The sequence below is a fragment of the Tachypleus tridentatus genome, chromosome 12 (genome assembly GCF_004210375.1).
Source record: "Tachypleus tridentatus isolate NWPU-2018 chromosome 12, ASM421037v1, whole genome shotgun sequence".
In the NCBI taxonomy this organism is placed as follows: domain Eukaryota; kingdom Metazoa; phylum Arthropoda; class Merostomata; order Xiphosura; family Limulidae; genus Tachypleus; species Tachypleus tridentatus.
Genome location: NC_134836.1, coordinates 20564398 through 20590602, shown reverse-complemented (window position 1 = coordinate 20590602; position 26205 = coordinate 20564398). Strand labels below are relative to the sequence as shown.

Here is a 26205-nt window from a genome sequence, read left to right as displayed (position 1 = left end):
ATCATTTTGAACTAATCCACTAGTTTCTCAATTGAACGGTGTTGTTGAACTGGTCGGCTAAATTCTGGAATTGGATTTGGTAGTTTCATGGCTATAAGATTCCACTAAAGTTCCTCAGAAACAGACAGCATAAAGTAGTGGTAACCAAAGAGGTTCTGTTCTACATTTTATTGTAAATTGTGCCTTACGTTTGAATTCTTGGGAGAAAAGACGCAAAACAAGGTGTGGCTGGTTTGATCTTTTTGTTTTTGACATTAATGCTATCTTTCACTTCATAATTATTGTTATGCTCTTTCTGTATTTTTTCAATTTTGTCTTTGCAGCTATTCTGCATTTAATTGGTCATTTTCTCTACTTTAATTTTTATTCTTGATTATTCATTAAATATTAGGTCTCTTTCTTAAATTTCTCTCTCTTACCTTTTAACTTTCTTTTATCTATACATATTTCTCCTTGTCATTTTTAAATTTCCGTCTGTTTCTCCACTATTTTCTATCAATCTGTTGCCGCTTTATTCTTGACTTTTTTTTTAATTATTTCGTCTGTCATAGTATCAATATCTTGTTTGGTCATGTCGCCATCTTGAAATTTTAATCAAAGATTTATTTTATTTTTATCAAAACAATTTTCCTCCTACTCTTTTGCCGACTGGATTCTTTTGAGTTATTTTGTGAAAAAAATTGCCCAGTTTAGTCCAGATAATAATAATGAAGTAGTCTATTTTTTTTCAAAAGATGAATAACGTTTGTTGGAAGTTTCGTTTACTTTTCTAACACAACTTCAGAACACTGAACTCACTCGCAAATTAATTTATTGCAGAATTTCTAATACATTTTTTTTATTTTAAAATCTCAATGAAAAATATTTCTCTCATTATAGTGATTTTATTATTAACAATTATAATACGAGCTTTTGTTTTTATCTTTAACGTTAAGTGCATTTAAATGAATGAAATAAAAAAACTTGAAAGATCAACAACTGCAAGAAAATGCATTGTTTCTTGTTTTGTTTTTAATTTTACATGAGTACTAAGTGGGAGAGCCGTCTATAATTTAACAATGTAAGACTAGAGGGAAGACAGCTAGTCATCATCACTCACCACCAACTCTCGGCTACTTTTTCACCAACTAATAGTAGGATTATAACGCCCCTACGGTTTTTCAAACATGTTTGGTAGGATGTGGATTCGAATCCGTGACCCTCACATTATGAGGTCGAGTGCCTTAACCACCTGGCCATGCCGGGCCAATGGGTAGTTGAATATTGCTAGCTAGCTGTTTTCCCTTTTGGTCAGTAGTTCAAAATTAGTAGTCTTAATAGCTTTGCAACAAAACGATAAAAAAATCGAGGTAATAAAACTGTTAGTTTGTCAATATCAGACAGTTCTTACTTGTTTCGATACGATAGATGTATAGTTATCATTAATACAAAAAACGATGCTTTTAGTGACTCATAAAGCGATTCCACAGTGGGACAGCGGAAAGTTTACAAATTTACGATACTAAAATACAGAATCCGATCTGTGCGATAGACACAGCAGAGCCCGGTTAGAGGGCTCAACTCGTATTCTGAGGGTCACGGATTTGATTCCCCATCACACCAAACATTTTGCCCTTTCAGCTGTAGGGGCGTTATAAGTGACGATCAATCCTACTATTAGTTGGTGAAAGAGTAGCCCGAGAGTTGGCGGTGGGTGATGATGACTAACTGCCTTCCTTCTAATTTTCCATTGCTAAATTAGGGGCGTCTGGCGCAGATAGCCCTCGAGTAGCTTTGCGTAAAATTTAAAACAAACAAACAATTACCCATCAAATTGACTGTCTCTCATATAACGCATCTATGTGTTAAAATGTGGGTGTAGTGGGAATATTTTATGATAACGGATGGATTCGGGCCTGACTGGTCAACTCCGAAATCCATAGCTCAAGTTTTACCACAGTGCTAACACACTCTCAGATTTTTTTTTTTTTTGAACAACCTACTTCCAATCACTTGTATAGTGACTTAGTGAGTTATATTCGTTCGTACAGCTGTAGTATTATCATGTAATTAATAATATTTTTATTTTATGACAGTAGTTACTATTCCCTGTGAAAATGTCTTGTATTTGATGCCAATGATAGAACTACCTTTTAAACATTTTTGTATATTATACGCTTTATTAACAGTTCAGATAATTTTGGACTGATTTTTCTGTCGAATTAGTGACAATAAACATGCCTTTCTATTAGTTCTAATTTCCAATTGAATTTACTGCGATGGTTAAACCTTAAGTTTCAGTCGCTTATTCATAATTTAATATACATTAATTATTAATTTATTTTAAAAATATGTAGTTTTTGAATATTTAAAAATTAAACATCACATAGACGAATTTATAATAAAATAATAAGTATATAAGGTTTACAGTTATACGAACATTCTCCCCTTTTCAGCCATGGAGGTGTTCAAATGTAACGGTTAATTCCATTTTTCGTCAGCAACGAGTAGTTTATGAGTTTCGTTTTGTGGTATTGACGAGATACTGTTATATTTTCCCGCCAGTTGCACAGCGGTATGTCTGCGGACTTACAACACTAGAAACCGAGTTTCAATACTTGTGGTGTGCAGGACACAGATAGCCCATTACATAGCTTTTTGTTTATCTTTAAACAAATCCTTCTTTTCTAACACGTTAACATAATAAAGTTCAGAATATTTAACTTCTTACAATATGCAGACGTTACAGATCATTAAAAACAACTCTTGCCTACTTTAAAGGTTTTAACTCGCCATGTTTTACTAAACTTTGTTTATATCGACTAGATGAAATGTTTAAAATACTGAATTTGCGTGATATAAGACTATTAACTATTTTCATGTTTCAGTGGTTAATGCTTTTATCAACCACCAGATGGCAAGAGGGACCAGCAGTGACAAAATGTAACGTAAAAGCATAATGATGGTAAATTTTTATTGAAAAGTTCACATTGAATTTTACAGTTTCACAAACACCCAGAAACGTTGGCAGTGATATTTACAGGGTTTTTGTATTTGTTTTGTTCGATAAACATTATACCATTATTTCGCAACTCTACCAAATACCATTGTTGCAAAAAATAAAGCTTGATTGAGTAATCCCCAGAAGCTTATTCACTAAACTATATCAAAATATTTCAATGACTACTATTTTTATACAGTTAAATGGATTTCAGACAGAAATCTGAAATTCGTTAAGCCTTTTCACACAAATAGGAAATAGAGCATACAGAGTTGGTAAACATTTTTTAAAAATATTTTGCGCCTTCTTAACATTCGACACACTATTATATTGTTCAGCATTAACACATAGATGATGACTTTTAACATTTATACCTTAGTTATTCACGAATTTGTTTTGGCCTTATTAATACCTTAAGACTTTGAAGCTATAATTTTAAAGCGTACCTCAGGATGTGTGATTAGTCGTATTTTTTCACATATTAGAGAACTTTAAGCCGAAAAATTTCGTCTTAGAAGGATAAGCGAGTTCGTCATTTTCAGTCCTACAAGTTATTTTATCCATTCTAATAAACTATACGAAAGCAGAAAGACAAGCTAATTGGTTCACATACATATTACAGAAGTCAATGAAATTAGAGGACAATAAGAATATTCACACATTTATGATACATCACCATCTATTTAGGACCCTTCATCATTCCACTAGTCGTGACACGTCATGTTAAATATTAAATGATCAAAAGCTCAATTATGACATGTCTTACCAATTATTCCATCCAAACGATGTCAGCAATAATCCACAAATTATCATGCATTGTATCAAACAAATTACGAGGACATTAACCACATCATTCTAGATGCTTTATAAAATTAATCATACATCATGTCAAGATGAGAAGAACAAATTTAATGATATTTCTATAATACTCCATACCAGTGAACATAAAACACGGACATGAAGTGATAAATCTACTGTCGAACAGGATATGTATGAAGCCATTCAGTTTATACTGAAATATGACGTTATTTAAAAATTAAAATAATTTTGAACATCTAATTACATATGTAAACATGTAAAGTTAAACTCTTATACTGAACAAAATTACCCTCGTCTTGATATACATCACATCACTACATTTAAAACACCAGTAGTTGGCAAACATCCTGATATCTACCATAACGATATGAAGAACAGAAGGTTGTCACTACATTATGTTAAAATTACGTCCTCTTTTGGCATACTTCAATTGCCTAATGAAGTACAAGACCAGAAAGTCACTAAGCGCGGTTTATATTGTTGTTTTTCGGAACTGTGATGTTGGTTTTAAGTTTAGAATAATGAAAGAAAACTAGATAGAACAATTTCCACAAACTAATCAAATAAAGCTCTATGCAAGATAAGTCATTGTAAATTAAGCAAATAAACATGGAGTAATTATAGTCTTTTTTAATTCTGCCGAAAAATATATGTATTTACAGTGATATGTAGAATATTTAATTGTATAATTTTAATTAAATTTACCATTTAAATCATTGAATATATATATATATATGTTCAATATGTTTAAACAGCGGTAAATAGCAAAATAAACATCTGCATTTTAGAATGATAATTTTGTAAGTGTATTGTATATTTGAAAATTTCTATTAACGGTAGCTTTTAATATCTTCTTTTTATATACATTATAAGCACTACAAAAAAAAAGACAAAAGCTGACGGAAATTGACCTTAAGGACTTAAAATTACTTAGCTATATAATTACATCTGACCATCTTTAAACTAAAAAATGGTTGTTTCTGACACACGATTACTTGTGAGCGAACAGGCACAATTTTTCGATTCAGCTCTTTTGGAATTTAGATTTCATTATTAGGCCTTACAAGATTATGTTTCTGCATCTTTATTTCCCTGGATTGTTGGTGCTGGAATTAAAACTAATACATCATATTTTATTTACATTTCACTGTATACAAAACTTTTAACTATTTACAATATTATTTTTAACTGGCTGTTCAAACATTACATTTATCACTACACTACCACCTGTATGCTACTAAGTACTGGCCGTCTACATTGCTCTCTATCAGACCCAATCCTACTATCACCTCGTTTTTCTTTCGTGAACTCTGGCTCTGTCTGGCAAGCTTGGTCGACCTGATTCGAGATTTCTGGCGAGTCCTTCAAAAGTCCACTATCACCTTGATGTAACTGTTCCGTATTTATAAAGCGATCTTTTTTTATTACTACGAATGAATTAAAATAAAAATGATTCTCATTAAGAGTCGCTCCTTTGTCGCTGTTCGATCTCTTTAGTTGTCTTACTGGTTGAAGTTTGCCTTTTCTAGGAGAGTGAGTTTCCGTCTCTAATGGTTCGTAACCACTAAAATGAGTGTTTAAGGAAACCGTCGACCCTTTGAACCTGTCAAAGAACTCCCCGAAATTTATCTTAGTTATAGGTTTTTCTTTTGATGAAAGTACAGTGGTTCTGGATTTGTCTATGCCGGTCATAGACTGACTACACAACGATTTTATTCCATGTGTATCCAAGAAGTTATTTCTAGGTGTGCAAGAGTTTTCTTGAGAAAGCTGCAGGTCGAGGTAAACTGCCGAGTCTGGTGTTATATCCTCAGTCCCACAAGCTACGTTCACCTGCCCGACACCACTTGAGCAAGGAAGATCCAAGTTTAGTTGAAAGTCGTGATTCTTTCGTGCACTTGCAGCTATTGGAGAGACGCTACGCGCCATGTCGTGGGAAATATCGACGCCTGATGCTTTATCTTTGTCAATTTCACCAAATATAGCTTGTGAAATAATAGTCGAGTCACCAGCAGAACGATTAAGAAAAAATGTCACATCAAAGCTATTGGCAGCACTCTCAGAGCTGCAAGTACTGCCTTGTTTCCGGGGTGTAAAGTCCAGAGCACTACTAGAGAACCCGTTCTTGGACGTTACATTGCTCAGCTGTTCGGGAGACAATTCCATGCTGTTATCTGTTGTGTCTAAGCTCCAGTGGCTCATTCGTCTAAGTCGTGACTGATAAAAACCTGCCTGGAAGAATGGAGACAGAGAACTTTGAAAAAAATCTTCTTCGTACAGCGTGTGTACACTAGATCCAGCATGGGCCTTGGTTGATTCGTTTTCGTCATGACAGTTGTCTTCTTCGGATGAATCACTATCAGTGAGCTGTATTGGAGGCTGTTCTGGGTCATTAATAATGCGAAAGCGTATGCAACCTTGATCTATGTACAACATGGAAGAGGAGATTGATTTTCCCTCGGTAAGTTTATCTTGTGTAATAACTGGCCTCTGGAATTCACCATTTAAGTCATTTGTCCCATTTGTTCTATTAGCGAGATGCTTTGATGGTTCAGAAGATAAAATATTTGATGCATTGGAGCTCGTTTGTTCGTCTAACCCATTATTATCAGTTGTGACTCCTTCCAAAGGAAAACCACTGTTTAGTTCCTTGGTAAAAGTTGGAATTGTAGGCAGGGAAGTAGTGTGGTTCCAACGTCTTGGTCTTTCTAAAGAAGTTGTATGGAAAGCAACATTTGGCTGACCTTGATAATTAGGGAAATAAATCGGAAATACTTCACTTTCCACTTCCTCGCTTCTGAAACAGGATTCCACTACAGTATTACAAGGTATCCACAATACATATCTACGGCAGTTCTGTTGGTTCGATTCAAAACGCTTCATCGGAAGCGTTGCTATAAAGCAAACAGCAGAACACAATAAAATCTCTACTACACGAGAACCTAGTTGATAACCCCACCAAGTCCATGGTGTAGGAGTTGTAGTTTCGAAAATGCCATCAATGTAAATTATTCCAAACACACGCAGAGCCACCAACAGTAGATTAAACAATGCAATTATAACTGTTGATCGCACAGCAAGACACAAAGTGGGCTTTGGAAGTTTTTTAGGAAGTTGGGCACCGTCGATATGAAGTCTGGTAAAAGCGACTCGGATCATTTCACTTTGTTTTTTAACTGCTGATTTATATAGCTTTCTAAATGCATATATGTATCCAAGAGCTAGCATCACTGCCCACAATAACTGCGTAGCCTGAAAAATTAAAAGCAATAACGTTTCGCCCAAACCAAATCCTTGTAAGACATCTGTTGTGAAGGAAAAAGCAAACTGAAAAATTGTAACTCCTAATAAAAACATTGGACTCTGGATATATTGAGGTAAAATTTTAATTTGTGTGGTTTTCAGCAAAGCTAAGGATAAAACAGCAAAAGCCGAAATTGCACAGAGAAAGCCACTGTTGAAAATTAAATTATTCAAAACAGGAGGATAAAAACCTTGTGTGTTATACGGATCGAAAAGTAAGTACAGAGCTCTAATGATTCCCATGACAAAAAGCATTAAACTAATACTTATTAAATATCCACGGCTAAGAAGTTTCTCATATGTCTCTAGCATCAAAAGTGTACCAAAAGAATAAAGCGCCAAAAGTCCAAAAGAGGAACCTGTAACGTAAACATGGAGTTCCCATGCAATTCCTAACATACTTTTAGATTTTTCCCATTCCGATTGACTTTCAACAAAATTGTCTTTCTCACCATTATTTTCTGTCGCATTTGTGTTTTTCTGTTGGTGTTCGAGAGTAAGAGAATTAGTAATTGGCCTTATATCCCATGGTAGGTCATTCAGTTGCTGGTCAAACGTTGAGATTTTAAGGGGTCTTAGAGAATATTTTTGCTTTTTTTTCTGGAGACGCACACTTGACGATTCACCTGGTTTTGTGCTTAAATACGATGTTTCAGTTGTATTTATCGATTCTGGTTCTGACTCTAGAGTGGAAAACTGATTGACTTTGTCAAAATTATTCTTTAAGTTTTGATTAGGAAGTTTTAATGTTTCTCTAACAGCTTCCTTTATTGCAAGGTTTTCTTCACTCAGAGATGTGTTGAGTTGTTCTTCAGTGTTAACCAGGATTGGAAAACTTTTAGTAAGAAAATGCGATTTATTTTTGTTGAATAATTGAAACATATTTCTGTTTTTCTTATACCATTCAGACACCTTTAAATCCGCATTTAATGGTTCTGGTACGACTTCTTTAAATGATTTCATTACTGGGTCAAGAAATGTCGTAGTTTCGTTTGCATACTGTATTGTTTGATTTTCGAATGTAAATACACCAAGCGTATTGTTCACGGTCGGATTTCGTTTGGAAAAAAAAACTTCACCAGCGTTTCCTAAAACTTGTTTACCCGAAAGTGGTTGCGTGTCATTGATTTCAAATGGATATGAAAACTTATTGGTTTGGTTCGAAAATGCAGTGGCAGATTTAAATAGTGGAAACCATTGTATTTTATGTTTCAGCGATTGGTCTTTTCTAATAATGGAATTGTTTACTCCAACGTGTGTTATGGAGACATAATGTTGCACATGTTTCTGAGAAATATTAGAGGCATTCCACGTATGATGGCCTGCGGATTCATGACGGTCAACTAACTTTGGTGTAACACTAGATATGACTTGTGTTAAATTAATCTTGGTGTCGTTCTGTGGTGTAAATTTTATAGAAGTATCAGTAGTAATATTATTGGTAGAGCTTTGTTGCCATGTCATATCTTTTCTAAAACCACTTGTAAAATTAAATGGACCTGGAATCTTCTGACGAATACCAGAAATATTTACTTCGAAGTAGTCTGTAGAAGAATTAGAAGTATGCTGTGGTTTAGGGTTTCGTTGAACATCACTAATTTTTGATAAAGAACGTGTTGTGAAGTCATTCTTAGATGTCTGTTTCTTGGACAAAACGGTGACAGCTGTAGTAAGAATATGTGTTGGTACTGATTGTTCAGGAAGACTCGACGCGTCAAATTGTGATATTGGATCTTTGAAATGGTCCGAAATTTCTGGTCCAAAAATATTTTTGGAGTTGTGTAGCAATGGAAGTTCACTAGAAATATCAGTTACATCTGTTGGAAATTCAGTGTCGTAATGGGGATGTAGCAACAATTCCACAGAAATATCGGCGGCAACTGTTTTCGAGCGTGTTGCGGATCTATTCTTTAGTGTTGGTTGCTCATCCACTTTTGAGTTGTTGGTGGCATTGCGTTCCAAATAAAGACTACTACCGTTGGATAAATGGCCTGAAATGTTACCATTGTTGCCAACACGTGTACGATGACTAAGTGAAGAGGGTCGACTGGTAGAATAATTATGTTGTGTGATGAAGGACTCTGGAACCAAACCATCTTTGGTTATTTCGTTGATAGTTGTGGTACTATTAACCAAGAAAAGAGGTATGTGACTGTCTCTTGAGAAATGCGCCAAATACATACCATCGTGTTTTCGTTTCTCTGATTCTACGTGTTCTAAATTATCATGACGTGATTCAATATCTCGGGAACGACTGAAAACGAGTGTCTGAAAGTCTTCTCGAGTCACAAGTGCATTTTCGTCATCATTTTTAACTGTCAAATTAAATTCTTCATCCAGTGGTGTATCAATAAAGAAGTGTTTTACTGGAGATCGGTCATCTTGCGACTGGGATGAATTGATTTTCATGTCTTCTTTAACCCGGTGCCTCTCTGGTAAATTCCACTCATCGTGAGTAAGTGTATGGCTGAACGTTCGAGGCTGATATTCATTAGCATAAGTCGTATTTAATATTTGTAAAACAGGCGCTACAGTATAATGAATGCCGTAATCGTTAATACTCTCGTTACCAATAGCTCTACTTACATTTTGGATAGTTTCTACATCAGAAAAACGAACGTCTTTTAATGTTGGATAAGTGCTCAGGAAGCTCGTGGATGTTTCGAGACTGGAGGCTTTGTGAAAGAGATACGGTATAAGTGTGACTACTAGCCATAGATATGATGGAGCTGCTTCCGACATTCTTGCTAATACCCGTCTCTTCACGTGCTCACCAGTGCCCCACGTTGTGAATAACTAAAGTTTCATTACTCTTCACGTTGTTTCAAGGATTTTCTTTGTGAAACTGAGCTGTAGCGGGACAGTGAGATACTCGTTTTTACTCATCAGATAGTCACAAAGCATCCTGCGGCCAATAACGTTCTTTACGCGTCATTGATTTGACTACAGAAGGCAGTAGGGCAGAAGACTTCATCTTTAAGTCTTCAGTTGCATCCCTCGCCGTTCCTGCAGATGTCAACGATCAAGCTAGACCTGGAACTGTAGCTATTCCCTTTCAGTTCTCTGATTTGTAAGCTAACGTCTCACATGTCTGTAATTCTCCTCACTGTATCTTGATTGTCAAACCTGAACAGAAATCGGAACAAAAAAACAACAAAAACATGGCATCATAATCGTATTACAAGTTGATTCTGCAGAGATAATAATAATTTCAAAGCATAGGCATGTTTAAAGGTGTCTATTAGCAATACTTCCATATCGTAATTCGTTTAAAAGATAGATATTAGCACCAACGTTTACAAAGTGGAGCGTCTATCCTTGAACTTAACCTCTTGTTTGTAGCATTTATTACATAAGAAAATGATTTCTTACTGTATTTATTGTGCTTCAAATGAATTATGATTTTATTTTTGCAAATGAAATGTTTCGTATTCTCAAATGCTACGACCAAAACTACTTGTATAAATTATACGGTTTCAATACGTCTCTTATGTAAACATTGTACACGAAAACTGTTATACAAATTGCATTGTTCTAACCAGGCTTCTGTGTAAACACTGTATAGGGACAGGGTTGTACAAATGATACAATTTCAACATGTCTCTTATGTAAACATAGTATAGGGACAATGTTATATAAATGATGTTGTTCTAGCAAATCTCTTACACATAGGGACACGATTTCAACAAAGTTGTAGAACCCTAGTTTACGGACACGATTGTCTAAGTAATATGTTTCTGTGTGTTTGTGTGTTTTCTTATAGCAAAGCCACAAAGGGCTATCTGCTCAGCCCACCGAGGGGAATCGAACCCCTAATTTTAGCGTTGTAATTAAAAGGCACTTGCCCCGGGAATATGTTTCTATCGAAGTGAAACGTAATAGTTGTTATTTTGATGCGTTATAAATTCTAATTTATCACTTCAATATACTATCATTAATCTGAAACAACTTCTCATGGACTCGATTACTGGGAAGGTATTTAGGTTTAAAAATTGTTCTGGGCTCTAGCGAAATTACAGAGCTTAAGTAGCATAATTTTTTCCTCATCGAATTGACGTACTGAGATATATCTTTCTACGTACCGTTGGTGGTGACGAGTAGCTGCTTTCCCTCTAGTCTAAATTAAGGACAACTTGCAGATAGCCCTTGTGTAGCTTTGCGCAAAATTCAAAACAAACCAAACCAATTTGTGATGACGAAAAAACCCACTTGTAAAGAGAAATATACATGTAAAAACGGCTGGCACGGGTTGAGAAAATTTTATGTAGAGGAGCGAACAACGTTTCGACCTTCTTCGGTCATCGTAATAGCATGCTGAAGAATAACTTTAACATGTCCCTCAGGGAGGTCTTTACAGTTTGTTGAATATTAAAAGTTCATTCCGAAAGCTCCCAAAGAAGTGGTTTTGGATGTCTCTTTTCAAGATAAGTTTTTGTTTATTACAAGCTTGTTTCTGGCTAGAAAAAGAGTGTTTTGCTCGAAACGTCGCCAATATTTAAATTACTATCATAGTTTTTAAAGGTGATTTTCTCTAAAATTCTAATTTCTTTATTTTATCATCTTCGCATTTTCCACTTCTTTAGGTATATACACACAGAGAGAGAGAGAAGTATAATTATATTGTTGAAGACGTATCATATTAGAGATATTTAGTTTAATATTTTTATTTTCCTGGCGACGTTTCGACCAAAGGTCTTTTTCTCAAGCCAGAAATAAGCCTGTCTTTAAATGCTAAACTAGTGCAGGGCGTTCTGAAAGAAATAAAACACGCGTGCAAACAATGTTAACATGTTTTTATATAAAGTCCAAATAACTTGAAGGCCATCAGCTTAGTTTAACTCCCCATGGAACGCATGTTTGCATAAAATTAGATTATCATAAAACAAATGACATTGCTTATCTCCAACTTAGTTAATGACAGAAAGATAGGTAACTAAACTCTTAAGGCAAGAATAATGTTATTTTTATGTCTTGTATCTTTATAAGTCGCTTATCTTCTTAGTTTTAATCAATAACTTGCTAGTATTTTCTTTATATTCTTATTACCATATTGTTTAAAATCTAATGTTTCTATCCTGCGAGACATTTTTTTTTATCTTGTATTGTATTCCTTTCTTAATGTCAGTTAGTAGTGTATTACTTGTTTACAGGCTTGTTTATGACCTAAAAAGTTGCTCGCTGGTTTAGCGGTAAGTCTCCGAACTCACTACACTGAAATCCAACGTTCAATTTCCCATGTTGGCAAAGCGCACGAAACCTGAAACTTGCAGCTGGCTTTTAAAAGTGTGTTTGTTCGAAGTGTCGTATAATAAAATATGAAACTAAAGTTTTTTAAATAATTTATCTCTAAAAATTCTAATTTCTTTATTTTATTACTGACACGTTTTTTGTTTTTTTATATGCGTTTGAGTGTGGGAGAGATCGCTAAGACACCAAGATATACAGTTAAATTGGTTTTATCGGTGAAACCAAGAATAGTTATTGTTTCCAAATTTTATGGTTTCTTTTAAAAGCAAGTTATGATGAATAGAGTAGCAATACCACCATCCATGAACTTCTCTAATGCTATTTTCATTATACACATCAGGCGCGTTACGTAATTTCAGCATCGTCCCAAGAAAGTTAAATTAAATTATCGGTCTTCAATTAATTCAGTCACTATAGGTACGATGAGTCAGTAGAAAATGCAATCAGAAACAAACCTCTGACTAGGGATCGTCAAAACATTTTTAAAGAAATAAAATCTCACTTTTAGTGAATGACGAATAAAAGAAAAATCGCCTCGATAAACTTAATTTGCTACTCTTAAACTACACTTTGTTCGAATAACAAAACAACTAATTCAAATGTTTAATGCACGAAGACTGAAATAATAAATTGGTCCTTAGTATCCAAACTTAAGTTATACGTCGAAGCTAAGGACAATGAGTGAATCACTATCCTCCCGGTTATATGACACAACTCTCAATAGGATCTATTTAATGGTACACTTCAGACGAATTACATGTACTAACGACGTGCTCGTGCACACATACACACAAAATATTTAGTTTGTTATCGACCAACATGAAGCGTTTGGGTTCGAAGTGATCTGCCATGGGCTAATGTAGATTATCTTTTGAATATCATTGCAATTAATACCTTGCGATGTAAAATATACGTATATTAAAGTAATACGTATTATAATAAACTATACGTTCTTGACTAATACCAGACTGTCTTTATAGCATTGCTAGCACTTTTTAATATTAAAATTAGTGATATGTTTTTAATAAAATCACCTTCAAATATTTACGAGGGCATCGTTTTTCCTCAAGTACAAGCAGGCTAGCCACAGCATTTAGTTGTTAACTTGTGACATTTGTGGCAGAAAAAAGTACTTTCATTCAGCTTGAATAACTTTAAATGCAATAATTAGCGCATCGTTCACTAAGGTTCAGAATAAATAGCTACTCTGATGTGTATGTAGATTTGTTATTGCTGATCATAGCTAGAAATAGTCAATAGAAAAGGATAAATAAATCATGGTTCAACTAGATTTAAATATTACTTGATGTTGAAATTTTGGAATATCTGAAACAACGTTGCAACCAAGACGGTGGAACTCATTTAATTTACTTGCCCCCTGTTGGAACAGTTGTAAGTCTATGAATTTACAGTAGGTAACCCGTTGTGGCTTTATTACAAGAAAAGCACATAATTTACCAACTTTTACTTTTTCAAGAATTAGGGGGTTACTGTTATTTTTAACCTGAACCGCACTTTATGTCACACGTTGGATTAGAGGCTAGGTTAGAGACCCCTAGAGTTCACGTGTAGCCGTGCATGATTTTCATCTACTGACCAGAGGAAAAATAATCAATTGGCAACATTCTCTGTCAAAAGAGTTTTGTCTGGATTTGAATCGAATAACAAATTAGTTGCCTCTCTTATAACACATATATGGTCGAAAGTTCAGAGCAATGTCACTGGCGTAGCGGCATGAACCTTGGATCGTCTACTTCGAAGCCTGTCACGTTACTTATTAAGGCACGCCTGCTTGACTTTCAAAGATAGTCGAATAGTAACCATAAAAAGATGGAAACCTCGAAAGTAGTGAAAATCTAAAACGATTAAATATCTCAGAAAGATTTAACCTTTGCTTTGCTTGAAATGATATCCTAATTTTTCTCTTGCGTCTTTAGTTATTTATATAGATAATGACGAAAACGTTGAATATAGTGTTTCGTAATGAAATACGTCATGTTATTTATATTCAGTTGTAAGGTTAAAAAACAGTTGAAATTCATTTATATTTACCTAAAGTTAGTGTTGAATACTACAAAAAAATGGAACAAACAACTAGTAGACGCGCTCTTAACATCTATCTCATTTCCCCAGTAAGTAGGAAGAGAAGTGAAGCAGGATTGGATGATGGTGGGGAGAAGACGACAAAACATGACTCATCACGTGAGCAGGTTGTACATTTTTAATCAAGAGTCCAACAGTAGTGAGAACGTACACGTCCAATGTTCCGTAGCAACTCTAAACCATCCCCCCACTCCGAATCGGGGAAAAACGAAAGAAAGTCAAACTGACAGTTGGAATTTAAACCTCATGGGGGAATAAAAATCAGAATATTAGTCATCTATTCATTTAAAGCATCAACCTTTGCACAAAGACTTAGGAGAAACGTGATGGTAGCAGAGAAAGAATCATAAAAAAATAGAAATAAGCTGTGATGGAATGATTGAAGACTTTAAATCCTACAAAAGAAAGGAAAAGAAAAATGCTTTTAGATACAACGAATTTTTTCAATTAGATCATAAGCTAGAACATGAGAACTAGTTCTTTAGAAAATAGTTACATTTGATATAGTGTTCGGATATTATAATGTCAGCTGTATATAGTTAACAGCCAATAACTTCTGCAACTTTGTTCTGTATCGCATGCTCAAATTTTTTGATGGAGGCTGATATGGACTTCAATTAATTTTTTAATCACGATTTTGTAAAATATTTGTACGCCAAATTGCTTGGGGGTTTATGACTTTATTAATTAGTTTCTATTAGATATGAATCAAATAAACAAAATTAGCGTCCCTGCTGTAATCATTCGCACTAATTACTCGAGATATTTCTTATGTGTTTTATATTCACATATATTGATTTCACTCAAGATGTATAGTCAGTTGTTTTTTTTACAGTGGATGTTGTAACAAAAAAAAATGCTAAAGACACTGGTATAAAGAGAATTCTGTAATTTTATGTATGGTTGCTTCATGTGTTTTAATGCACTATAAATTGTCTTTGAGTCGTTTTTCAAGCTACTGTACACACCAACGCTAATTCAGTCGCAAATTATGTCTATCATTGATTCTCTTATTAGAATGTACATAAACACTTCTGTAGTTGTATATTGTACCTGTAGTTCTTTCATATTTTAAAAACTAGGTAAATTGTTTGTTTTGAATTTCGCACCATCACTAATTTAGCAGTGAAAGGCTAAAGAGAAGGCAGCTAGTCATCACCACCAACTGCAAACTCTTGGGCTACTACCGTGTTTCTCCGAAAATAAGACAGGGCTTATATTAATTTTCACTCCAAAATATGACATTAGGGCTTATTTTCGGGGGATGTCTTATTTTGATATTTTAAAAAAATGAAGTTACAAAGTAAAACTATCAAACTAACCATTTAAAATAAACTATTACTAACTATTAAACTAACTGATTAATACTTAAACAAACTAATTAACTAACTATTAAACTAATTAATAAATTAATTGTTTTTTTATTTCTTTCCTCTTCCTGCCACTCTTAACTAGGGCTTATATTAAAACTATCCCCAAAAATCACACTAGGTCTTATTTTATGGGTAGGTCTTATTATCGGAGAAACACGGTACTTAACCAACAAATTGTAAGATTGATCATAACATAATAATGTTCCCACGGCTGAAAGGGGCGAGCATGTTTGGTGGGACAGGGATTCGAACCCGCGACCCTCAGATTAAGAGTTATATACCCTAATCACCTGGCCATGCATCATATCTATATTCTATATGCCTTTTACCTCATACTTTTATGTACATATACATATATATTCACAGATTTTACACTGAAAGAGTACAACAGAAAATGTGAAATTTGTAAAGACAAGTAGAGATTAAAGTATATATAATCCAGCTAGTTACAGTAATATAGTAAGTTTTAACGACACAAAATATATTCAAACAAGAAAGACAGAACTAACCACAACAACCGATTTACTTAATATCAAACAACTTTATCCATACTTTCACAGTAATTATGTTAGTCTGAGCTAAAACGTAAGGATAACTATTTAAATTTTAAGTGACTTACCTTTTGTCAACTTCAGGTTTAAAAAAAAAAAAAAAAGGTTAACCTAAGAAGGTCGAAACGTTCTTCTCTATTTTATTTTAATAAAAGTTGTAATACTCATACCAGCCGTCTTGAAATATATTTATACTTCAAGGGGGTTTCTGGTCATCACGAAAAAAAAACCACATTACTTGCTAAACTGTCAGAAATATGTTTAAAAATTTGGAGGCAATTACACTTTTGTTAACGTCCCCCGATAGGTAAGTTGTAGCTTTACGGGATTTGAACGCTAAAATCCGGTATTCGATTCCCCTGGTGGTCACATCATGTAGTGTAATGTATCATAACATTTAAACAAACAACTTGAACTTTATCATACAGGAGGAGGTCGAATGTTTAAAATAACTGAATTTCTATTCCTTTTTCATTTTGAATGGCAGTTGCCAAGATAACGCACAAGTTTAAAGTATGTCATTTCTTTTAGCAACTATCTTTATCTGGTTCTGGTTTGTCAAAAGAACCAATTTCTTTTAATATAAAAAAGTGGGGATGTTCTCTGCCGACCAACATATTTATCAGAATTTCATTATTAACATTAGGAATTTTAATAATTCAAAGAAATAAAATCCTAAAAAATTTTTTTTTCTTCAAAAATTATTTAGACTAACTAATGGGAAAATTACACCTTACAATTTTGTGTTGCTATAGATTTTTATTTTGCTGTTTTTTTCTCTATGTTTGAGATTTTTCACACAAAGCAACACGCGGTCTAATCAGCGTATAGCTGTCTCTAATTCTAAACTAAACAAAATGCACATGGCCAAGCGCGTAAGGCGTGCGACTCGTAATCCGAGGGTCGCGGGTTCGCGCCCGCGTCGCGCTAAAACATGCTCGCCCTCCCAGCCGTGGGGGCGTATAATGTGACGGTCAATCCCACTATTCGTTGGTAAAAGAGTACCCCAAGAGTTGGCGGTGGGTGGTGATGACTAGCTGCCTAACCTCTAGTCTTACACTGCTAAATTAGGGACGGCTAGCACAGATAGCCCTCGAGTAGCTTTGTGCGAAATTCCAAAACAAACAAACAAAATGCAATTAATCAACAGGCACCCACTGCTATCACCTGAAGTATTGTCTGTCCAAATTCTGGGATTTGACTGACACTAACACTGTACTCAAGGGTTCAAATTGTTAGGTGCTATTTTGTGGCACCTATACCACTATATTCGCTTTTGTAGAAAGCGAACAATAAATTCAAATTTCATATTCCGGGGCACTCGGCCTTTCTACTAGCTCAGTAACTATTGTAGATACATCGCTCTATTTCGTTTTTGACTATTTTCGCTGTAGCTGATTAAACGTAAATGTAACAAATGTAACTAATATATATATGAAATTGCTTTAATCAGAACTCATCGTTTCTAATAAAATAAGTCACATACTCTAAATAAGACATCAAATTTATGTGAAAAATAGATTGAAAGTTTGTTTTGTAGCTCAAATTTATCAGTTTCTTTATAATCTCGAATCAGAGCTCAATAAGTTATTTTATACCATTGTGACTGTGGTATTTTTGTGTTTTTGTTACTGAATTTGTTTTTGGATCAGCAAGAGATTACTTAGTTGTTCTTGTTGATATTTGATTAATTAAAATGATATTGCGGCTTCATTATTGTTTCACCTATTGCAAGACAAAACAAACAGACAACGAATGAAATGCTTTGGTTGTATTCCATGGGCAAGTTGAATTTTTTAGCGCGTCTACATTTTAAACTAACAACAGAAACTAACTCATCCCACTCGTTATACAGTAAGATCTCGATGTTTATAAGCAATCTTTATAAAGACGTTTAAGGAGCCAATCTAGTACATGAAGAACCATAAAACCGTATCGACGATCAACCGTGAATGTGGCGAGTGAAATAAACCATCAACTAGACAAGTCAATTTACAAGCGAGTGCATGATACAGATGACATTTAATAGAGGTGTCGAATTATCTTCCGACGGAAGTCCTGGGGCTTTCAGAGCTTTTATCTCAGTTATTAGTCATAACTCCATTCTTCCGTGTCCCCCTTCTTCTGGCCGAGAAAATAAGTTCAGTGAACGAAAACAAGAAAATTTTTAAGCACTTATGCTGGAGCCATTCTGTTCATAAACCGATTTATTTGGCTTGTTTGAAAAATGAAAATCCAAGCCTCCCTGGAAAGTTCCATTGTTTCATATCCTCGCCACTCCTTAAATCTTTGTAGCTTTCAAGTAACTGAAAATCAAACTTCAATTTAGTTGTCAATTCTAGAGAATTTTTGGACATCGTGTTGTGGTTGCTTAGCAACCAATGATATTTGCTGAACTAGGAGAAAGCCCATCCTGATAACCATAGTAACGGTCATGTAATTCATTCTAGCATTTTCTCTTTAAATCAGAAACAATATGATTTCTTGCTGTTTGAAAAAAATATATCTGTATGCTTTGTAATGTACACTTCTTTTTTTCGGATTAAGTTCCTTTTTTTTCTCATTTATTAATCAACTCGAAAAAGTAATTTGAATTATAATTTAGATAATCCTTTTGGCCAGACAATTCCAATAATGAACACAAGCCCAAGAAATGTTGTACTAAGAGAGGTGAGGGGGAATCTTGTAAATTACTACAAGGTCAATATACTTGAAATTTCAAGACTTCTGAATTGGTAAAAAAAACAATTATCTAATACTAAATGCTTTAATTCAACCAACAGAGGAGTGTGTTAATCATCGTAAAAAACAAACAATAAATAAGTAAACTAGTTGTTTTTTTAGGAAATTACTGTGATTATAGACAAAAACAGATTTGTTAGTTTTAAAGTACACTTTTTTCGCAAGTGAAAAGCATGAAGGGACATTGATAACAAGGCTTGGAGGACTTCCAATAGTAATAAAGGAAACAGCCTTTATACCATACTAACACTGAACTTAAGTCATCTCTATGTTTTTTACAATATCGACGACAGGTCTTGGGAAATCTTCTCTCGAGAATATCATCTAGAAAACCAAACACTTTGAGCGTGCAAAATTCTGATTGCTTTGGGCTTTTCCTCCTATAAGCTAAGGGGTTTATAATGTAGGCCTGCAATAGAGATAAAAAACTATTGGGGTCTCAGTACCAAGATAAGGTACTATAGAAAATATAGCTCTAGGAGATTCCAATCTGGATTGTCGCCGTACTACTACCACTGATGTATTGTCATCGTTTTATTTGATAAAGTGACAAACTCTTTAATAAAAATGCATTAGCCAAAAACCCTGAACTTGTCAGCTGCTGAAGACGTAGAAAAACTAGAACTTTCTATAGTGGGTTTGTAAAATTGATGGACCTAATTGTAAATCAAATACTGTTGATTGACAAATGAGTAAGTTTGTGGAAACAAACATGTAGCAGCACAAAATGTGGTGCGTACTTCTGTTATTATTATTACACCTTTTGACTACGTTATTTTTCCTTTTTTTTCTAAATATTAAATAGATTTATTACGAAAAAGCTCCCTCTATTATGACTCATTTAGCAATGCAAGCGAAGATTGGATACGAATGTTGTTTACACTAATGTACTTCAAGGAAAACTAACTTCTTCCAATGTTTCCTGTGGTAAGTAAACAACCGTTTCCACTCTAGAAGAATATTAAAATAGTACACACTCTTATTCACGGTTAAAACAGGGAATTCTACTTTACATATTCGATACGTAGCGTTCAGCTATTGCAGTATTCAGATTGATCAGATAAACTCAAAGGTGACACCAGAAGATTTGGAAAAAACTTTCAGGAACGTCGTAAGGACAGAGTTTGTTTTTATTGATTTATGTTCATGAAGAGTTCCCATGTATATTTATAACTGACTATAGCAGGAGATTTCTTTAAATACAACATATATTCATGTTTTTCACCCTTACTGGCATGCACCCAAGTACTTTCTCTGTGGATCAATTAAAAATTAAAAGGTTAGTAACACATACAGTTGCTCAAGTTCATAAAGTCCAGCGTCTAAAATTAACATTCAGTACATGTATCCAGTGATAGAAATTTCAGTCTTGGGGAATTGTATGCTTACGTTACCTTATTTTATCTTAATTTTTGCTGCAGCATAACAGTTCTGAGTTTTTCAAATACTCATAGCTCCGTAATCTTTTGACCGATTTGAGATCTAATTACAGTTTTGTACTCAGGAAGTTAATTCCTTTCAATTAATAAACTTAACCACGCCCAAGGCCTCATTTACTTTAAACCTGCGTAAAAGAATTTCAAGTTGAGGGTAGGCTAGTAGAAATCCTAATGATTAATAACATAGAATCGGATATATGCGTACAGAAATATAGCTAATAAATAAGGAAAAAATAAGGTCTCGCAGATTAATTCACTCGAATCCTGTCTAATAGAATGTCAATTACCTTGGTTATTGAGAATTTTCTCTTGTTTTTTTATCTCTGTACATGTATTTCTTTCCCACAAATAGAGGTTAAATTTGATGTACAGTCCTATCGATACAGCTCTTACCCTCCTAGTTAGTACCCTAGTTTGTTTGTTTTTTCCCGTTGCATGTTAACTACTCATTTAACAGTAAATTAGAAGAAATCCAGCAACCCGTTAAATATTACAGTAAGCTATGGCTACCTAAGTTTTCGTCTTGAGGTTGTTTTTATTATATAGATATGTTGCACTTGGAAACACGTCTACAATCTAACAAGCATGTGCTCTAGGTACTTTTCTGTTTGATATTTCATTTAGTTAGAACAATTATGTCTTAGATTTGTTGCTTTTATTGTTGTGTGTGTGAGTTGATGTTGAAATTCTCAAACAGATAATCGCAGAGATTCGTTTTAAAACAGAGTTCGATGCAATATAATCCACACTACGTTTAGAAGTGCATAATCATAATTTACATTTGATCAAAGAAAGCTATTTGTAAAAGCCAGAGCTAAAAAGTAACCTAATAAATAATGTAGTTAATATAATACACTGGAGCACGCAATATCGGAACACAAACATTTCTAACGATTGGAATGCATTGGTTCACCAGTTGAATACTCTTCTTTATTAATATTTTCGGAAGTAATCCCAGTAATATGGTAGCAAATATACTCTTCAAAAAAAGAAACGCAAAAGACAAAATATGAGACAAATTGTTAAGTTTATTCCCGGTAGTTCTGTATGACATGTGTGAAACTTTGCACATTCACTGCTGAACATCCAAAGTCTGCAAAGGCGAAGTCCACGCTCACCAGGTGAAGTTTAACGTCACTCAACATCAATAACGAGTATGCCCCCCGTGAGCATCAATAATTGCTTGGCATCTCCTGCCCATGGAAGCGATGAGATGACGAATCACATGGAATGCAAAGCTGCTGCAAGCTGAGGCAGAGTCTGCGGTTGAGGTTGTCGCCGTCGCAAACGTCGGTCCAACTCGTCCCAAAGATGTTCGATGGGGTTTAAATCTGGTGATCTGGAGGGCCAGGGAAGAACGTTGATGTTGTGGTGTCTCAAGAAGACAGTGATGAGTCGGGCTGTGTGAGGACGGACGTTGTCATGTTGAAAAACGTCGTTGACGTTCACCATGATGGGTTGCACATGGGGCCTAAGAATCTCGTAGACGGTTGCGTACGGCCTGATCGGAAATCCTACGCAGCCCTGGTATGGTTGAGACAGTAGACGTCGCAGTGGTAGTCCTATCCCGAAGGTGACGTAACCGGATGTTGCGATCTTGTGCGGGCGTGGTCACACGAGGTCTGCCAGATCGTGGACGGTCACAAGTTGATCCATGTTGTTGGTGACGATTCCATAGCCTTGTGATGGTGCTTGGGTGGACATTCACAGCTCTGGCAACATCTGATCGAGAATCGCCTGCTTCCAAGTGACCAATGGCGTTGTTGCGTTGTGCTTCGGTCAGTCTTGGTGTAACTGTATTGCGTGTCGGTGGTTTAACACTGAGCTATGGAGACCGAGAACCCCTCACTTTTATAGGGATTTTGCACATGTTGCACTTGCAGAACATGCAGATCTCTCAAACAAATTTATTGGACACGCATGCGTTTTGGCGAAAAATCTGATATTTTCCTCCGTTTTCAAAGTGCACAACTTTTATTGTTATTTTGGTCTGACAATCAGTGCCTTAACACGTGTAACATCACATACTCTGAGCTTGTAACGTTATTACATATATCTCTCTTTAAAATAACAAAAATATCCCTTTTGCGTTTCTTTTTTTTTTTTTTTGAAGAGTATATTTTAAATATCTCTTCACTGAGCAACTATTCTTCTTCATTAAATTTTTGGAAAATTAAAGCGAACCTTAAATTTAGTTGTGCATAATACGCATTAATCATACTGTTAAAAACCTGTTTATATCTGATATTTCAAAGTCATTTGACAGGTTGTATAAACATTAGTGTTGCTGAAGAAAACAGGCAAAAAGAGGTTTTGATCATTCAACAATAAAAAAAAATCTTAACATAAAAAAGTGTTACTTATAGTCATAACAAAACGAAATAAAGGTTCTACTTGTTTAATATTTTCGTTTCTTAGTCTCATTATAAACGATGAGTGTGTGTGCGTTTTCTTATAGCAAAGCTTCATCAGGCTTTCTGCTGAGTTCACCGAGGAGAATCGAGCCTCTGATTTTAACTTTGTAAATCTGTAACCGATATTGTAAGTAAACATTTGTAACATTTAAAGATATAAAATACGTATAAAATATTTTAGTTCAAGCATTGACGAATAATGATATATGTTATATCTTTAACTAAAAGTAGTGGAGATATTTCCCATTCTAATGTGAAATCTTGCTTCAAGTTCATTATGAAAGATAACGAAAATTACAGTAACAAATGAATGACATTTGTAATATATATATATATATATTTCACTGCATTTTTCTTTTGAATGTATGCATGTATTTGTGGAATTGTGTCTCCCTTATACGTCTGCTCTGTTAACTCTCTTTTGAAGGAATGCTGTCAAAATCCACTGCTGTCATGGTAACTGCCTCGTGCCAGAAGCCTTGTCTCTGTCAAAAACTATTGTTGTCATGGCAACTGCCTCATGCCAGAAGCCTTGTCCCCTAAGACTGACGAAACTTATATTTACTGTACGACCCAGGAAGCTCCACAATCTCTATAACAGGCTCCAACGATTTGCAAATGTGTTTAGCAAACCTCCAATAAAGACGTAAACTAAAAAAAATTACGTTGGCTTTGCCCCATCCCATCATTTCGTACCTTATGGATATTTTACACAATCTTCGCTTTTACCATTAAACTGAAATAGACGAATACATGTTTTTTTCCTTCTGGTGTCTTGTTATTAAGTGAAAAACCCCTAACGACCTAATTAAGTTTAGATGTTAGAAGTTTTCGGGCGATGCTCACAACACGTATTTGAAGATTTTGATGAATGTTTACTTTAGCATCAAATAAATGTTTTTCGAAATATCTCATAGCATGTAACACGGAACATCTTTTATTACACAAGAACATATACGATCAACTAGTGTGAAATGACAGAACTACAATCTCCTCTTGCGTTCCAATTGTCGTCGCGCCTTCTAGAATCGTCCAAGTTTATCTGTATAAACCAAATACGAGCCAGCTATAAGATTATTTATATACCGTTACTAGACCTTATTTAAATTTCGTTTAATTATTTAAATCATGTGCTCCGTGAAATAAGCATTGTTGACAACTTCATATTTCGATCTCCAACGAATATAATACACTAGCACAAGCACTGCATGTTTGTATTTCTATAAAGTAGTGTAAGCAAGAAATAACAGTGGTTGTAATACGCCCAAAGATTGTTATTTGGCTTAGGAGTGGAAGGAATTTTTTTCATTTTGAACAAAATTATTTTTACAGATCATAGTCGCATGGTAATAGAAACAACTTACTTAATACCTTTGCCTTAGAAGTGTTTTATAGAAGTCTTTATAAACTACTAACTTTAAGAACGGCCGAGAATAAGAACTAACTTGTTTTATTGTACTGGTACATGAATATTGATTAAATGTTTTATTTTAAGGGTAACCGTTGTCACTGGATCAGCTGACCTCATGCTCGGCAGGCTTTATAATACCTATACTTTCTAGCAGTGTAGGTCCGCAGACCATTAAGTCTGCTGTGCCAAAGGAATCAAATGTTATAATTATTCCAATACAGTTGCACGTATAAACTGTTACGAACAGCAAACAACGCAAAATAGTTGGATCTATAGTCGGGAATTATTATGCATAAATTATATTACAGCACATACTTTGTGATCGGGCATTTTTTCGTTTGTTTGGTTCTTGCTTTGAACTGGGTACAGAGAAGCAAGCTTTTTTCAGAGTATAGTTACTTTTATTGGTTTGTGTAATTATGGAGTAGTTTTAGTTAAAATGTGTAGTTGCATATTAACTGAAAGAATACGTACCTGTTTGACTTCCTGCAGATTCGAACCACCAAAACGCTACCAGTGAAACGGACGCGCCTCTCTCTGACAACACTGACTAAATAGCTAGCTAAACAAACACTGTCACGTGTTGTAACCTCGCTGGTTGGTGCTCTGAATCACGCGCTTTCACACCAACAAGCGGTGGTTACCCAGAGAGAAGCGCATACCATGTGCGTGCGCAGGATGTCATAAGCTCTTCGGTTGCTCAGGGCAAAACAGACAATTCAGTAAAACTCACTTTTTAATGCAAATATGGAGAGAGAAGCACCTTCACGGCGTGAGAATGGTTAGTTGGACAGACACGTTGGCTTTGTCCTGGTCATAGAATGACTCATCATTTTCTGATGTTTCCAAGTGTTCCGAAACCATCGTTTAAGATTCTATCTAACTTTTTAAACCTTCTATTTCATTTTATTTTTTTGCTCACACGTTTAGTGTACTGACACCACACTAGAATCGTAATTATAATACTACATGGATCACCTAAATGTTGGAAAGTCTGCAACCTTATTGCACATAGCCTCTTTGCGGTAGTGATATAAAATTAATGCGTCAGAAATGGTTTTTGACGTCGAAGGTTTCTTTATGACTTTAACTTTATGTTAAAAATTATGTAATATGACACAACGGGGATTTCGGTCGAAAATGTCGTTCATATCGCTATAATTTTAACTCTCTGGTTACTGTTTGTGACTATAACAATTTCGAGTCACTTTGTTTTATATATATGTTTGTCTTTATTTTCGCAAATTTCTTTTTAAGGTACTTCAGTTCTAAACAAAACAGTTACTGCTTCTTATGGTTTAATAGGATGCTTGAGGACTTAAAATTCAGGGTTCAGTTTTCTATAGTGATTAACAACGAACAAACGATACACTCAACTTATTTTTCATGTTTATAATTAATTTTTCCAGTTTATGTCATTGTAATTATTCGACCTTTTAACTCATTTTCATAATTTATCTATCACGTCATTTTTTCTCTTATTTTCTGCAACTTACTGTATAATTCAAAATTGTTTTTCTGTTTGAAACAAAACAAATCTGGCTGTTCTTTCACGGTAGAACCTAGTTGATTACAAAACATGCTTTTGTTTACGTGTTTTCATTTGCTATTCAGCAGCGCCCTCTTCCATCAGACCAAGGTTGAGTTTTATATAGAGACGAACATAAAGGAAGGGAAAGTTACGGATTATTACTCTAGAGAGACTGAGGACATCAAATGAAATTAGTATCAATCAAAAGGATATATATATATATATATATATATAATTTAAAGCATAAAGTCTTTGTTTTTACTTTTGTAAAAAACAAATTTTATGTTGACTT

At 34.6% G+C, this 26205-nt stretch overlaps 1 protein-coding gene and 1 long non-coding RNA gene across 3 annotated transcripts; one reads left to right on the top strand and one right to left on the bottom strand.

Annotated features, from left to right (window-relative positions):
* Positions 1–2928: 2928 nt before the first annotated feature.
* LOC143235112 (uncharacterized) lies at positions 2929–25363 on the bottom strand. 2 transcript variants are annotated; one of them, XM_076472939.1, is made up of 2 exons: positions 24857–25319; positions 2929–10228 (listed from the first exon to the last, which is right to left on the bottom strand). In XM_076472939.1, the coding sequence occupies exon 2, from the start codon at positions 9842–9844 to the stop codon at positions 5015–5017; it is 4830 nt and encodes a 1609-aa protein (XP_076329054.1). In that variant the 5' UTR covers positions 9845–10228; positions 24857–25319; the 3' UTR covers positions 2929–5014. The 2 variants fall into 2 exon arrangements, 1 of the variants encoding a protein (XP_076329054.1); XR_013018922.1 differs by lacking the exon at positions 2929–10228 and adding an exon at positions 23886–24013 and having other exon boundaries at positions 24857–25363.
* Positions 20051–23736, top strand: LOC143235114 (uncharacterized). The gene is made up of 3 exons (XR_013018923.1): positions 20051–20229; positions 23016–23098; positions 23399–23736. It is a non-coding gene; the product is annotated as an uncharacterized LOC143235114 (long non-coding RNA).
* Positions 25364–26205: the final 842 nt, after the last annotated feature.

Excerpts from the sequence above, each read along its gene's own strand:
- LOC143235112 (XM_076472939.1), bottom strand. The coding sequence starts at position 9,844 with ATGTCGGAAGCAGCTCCATCATATCTATGGCTAGTAGTCACACTTATA.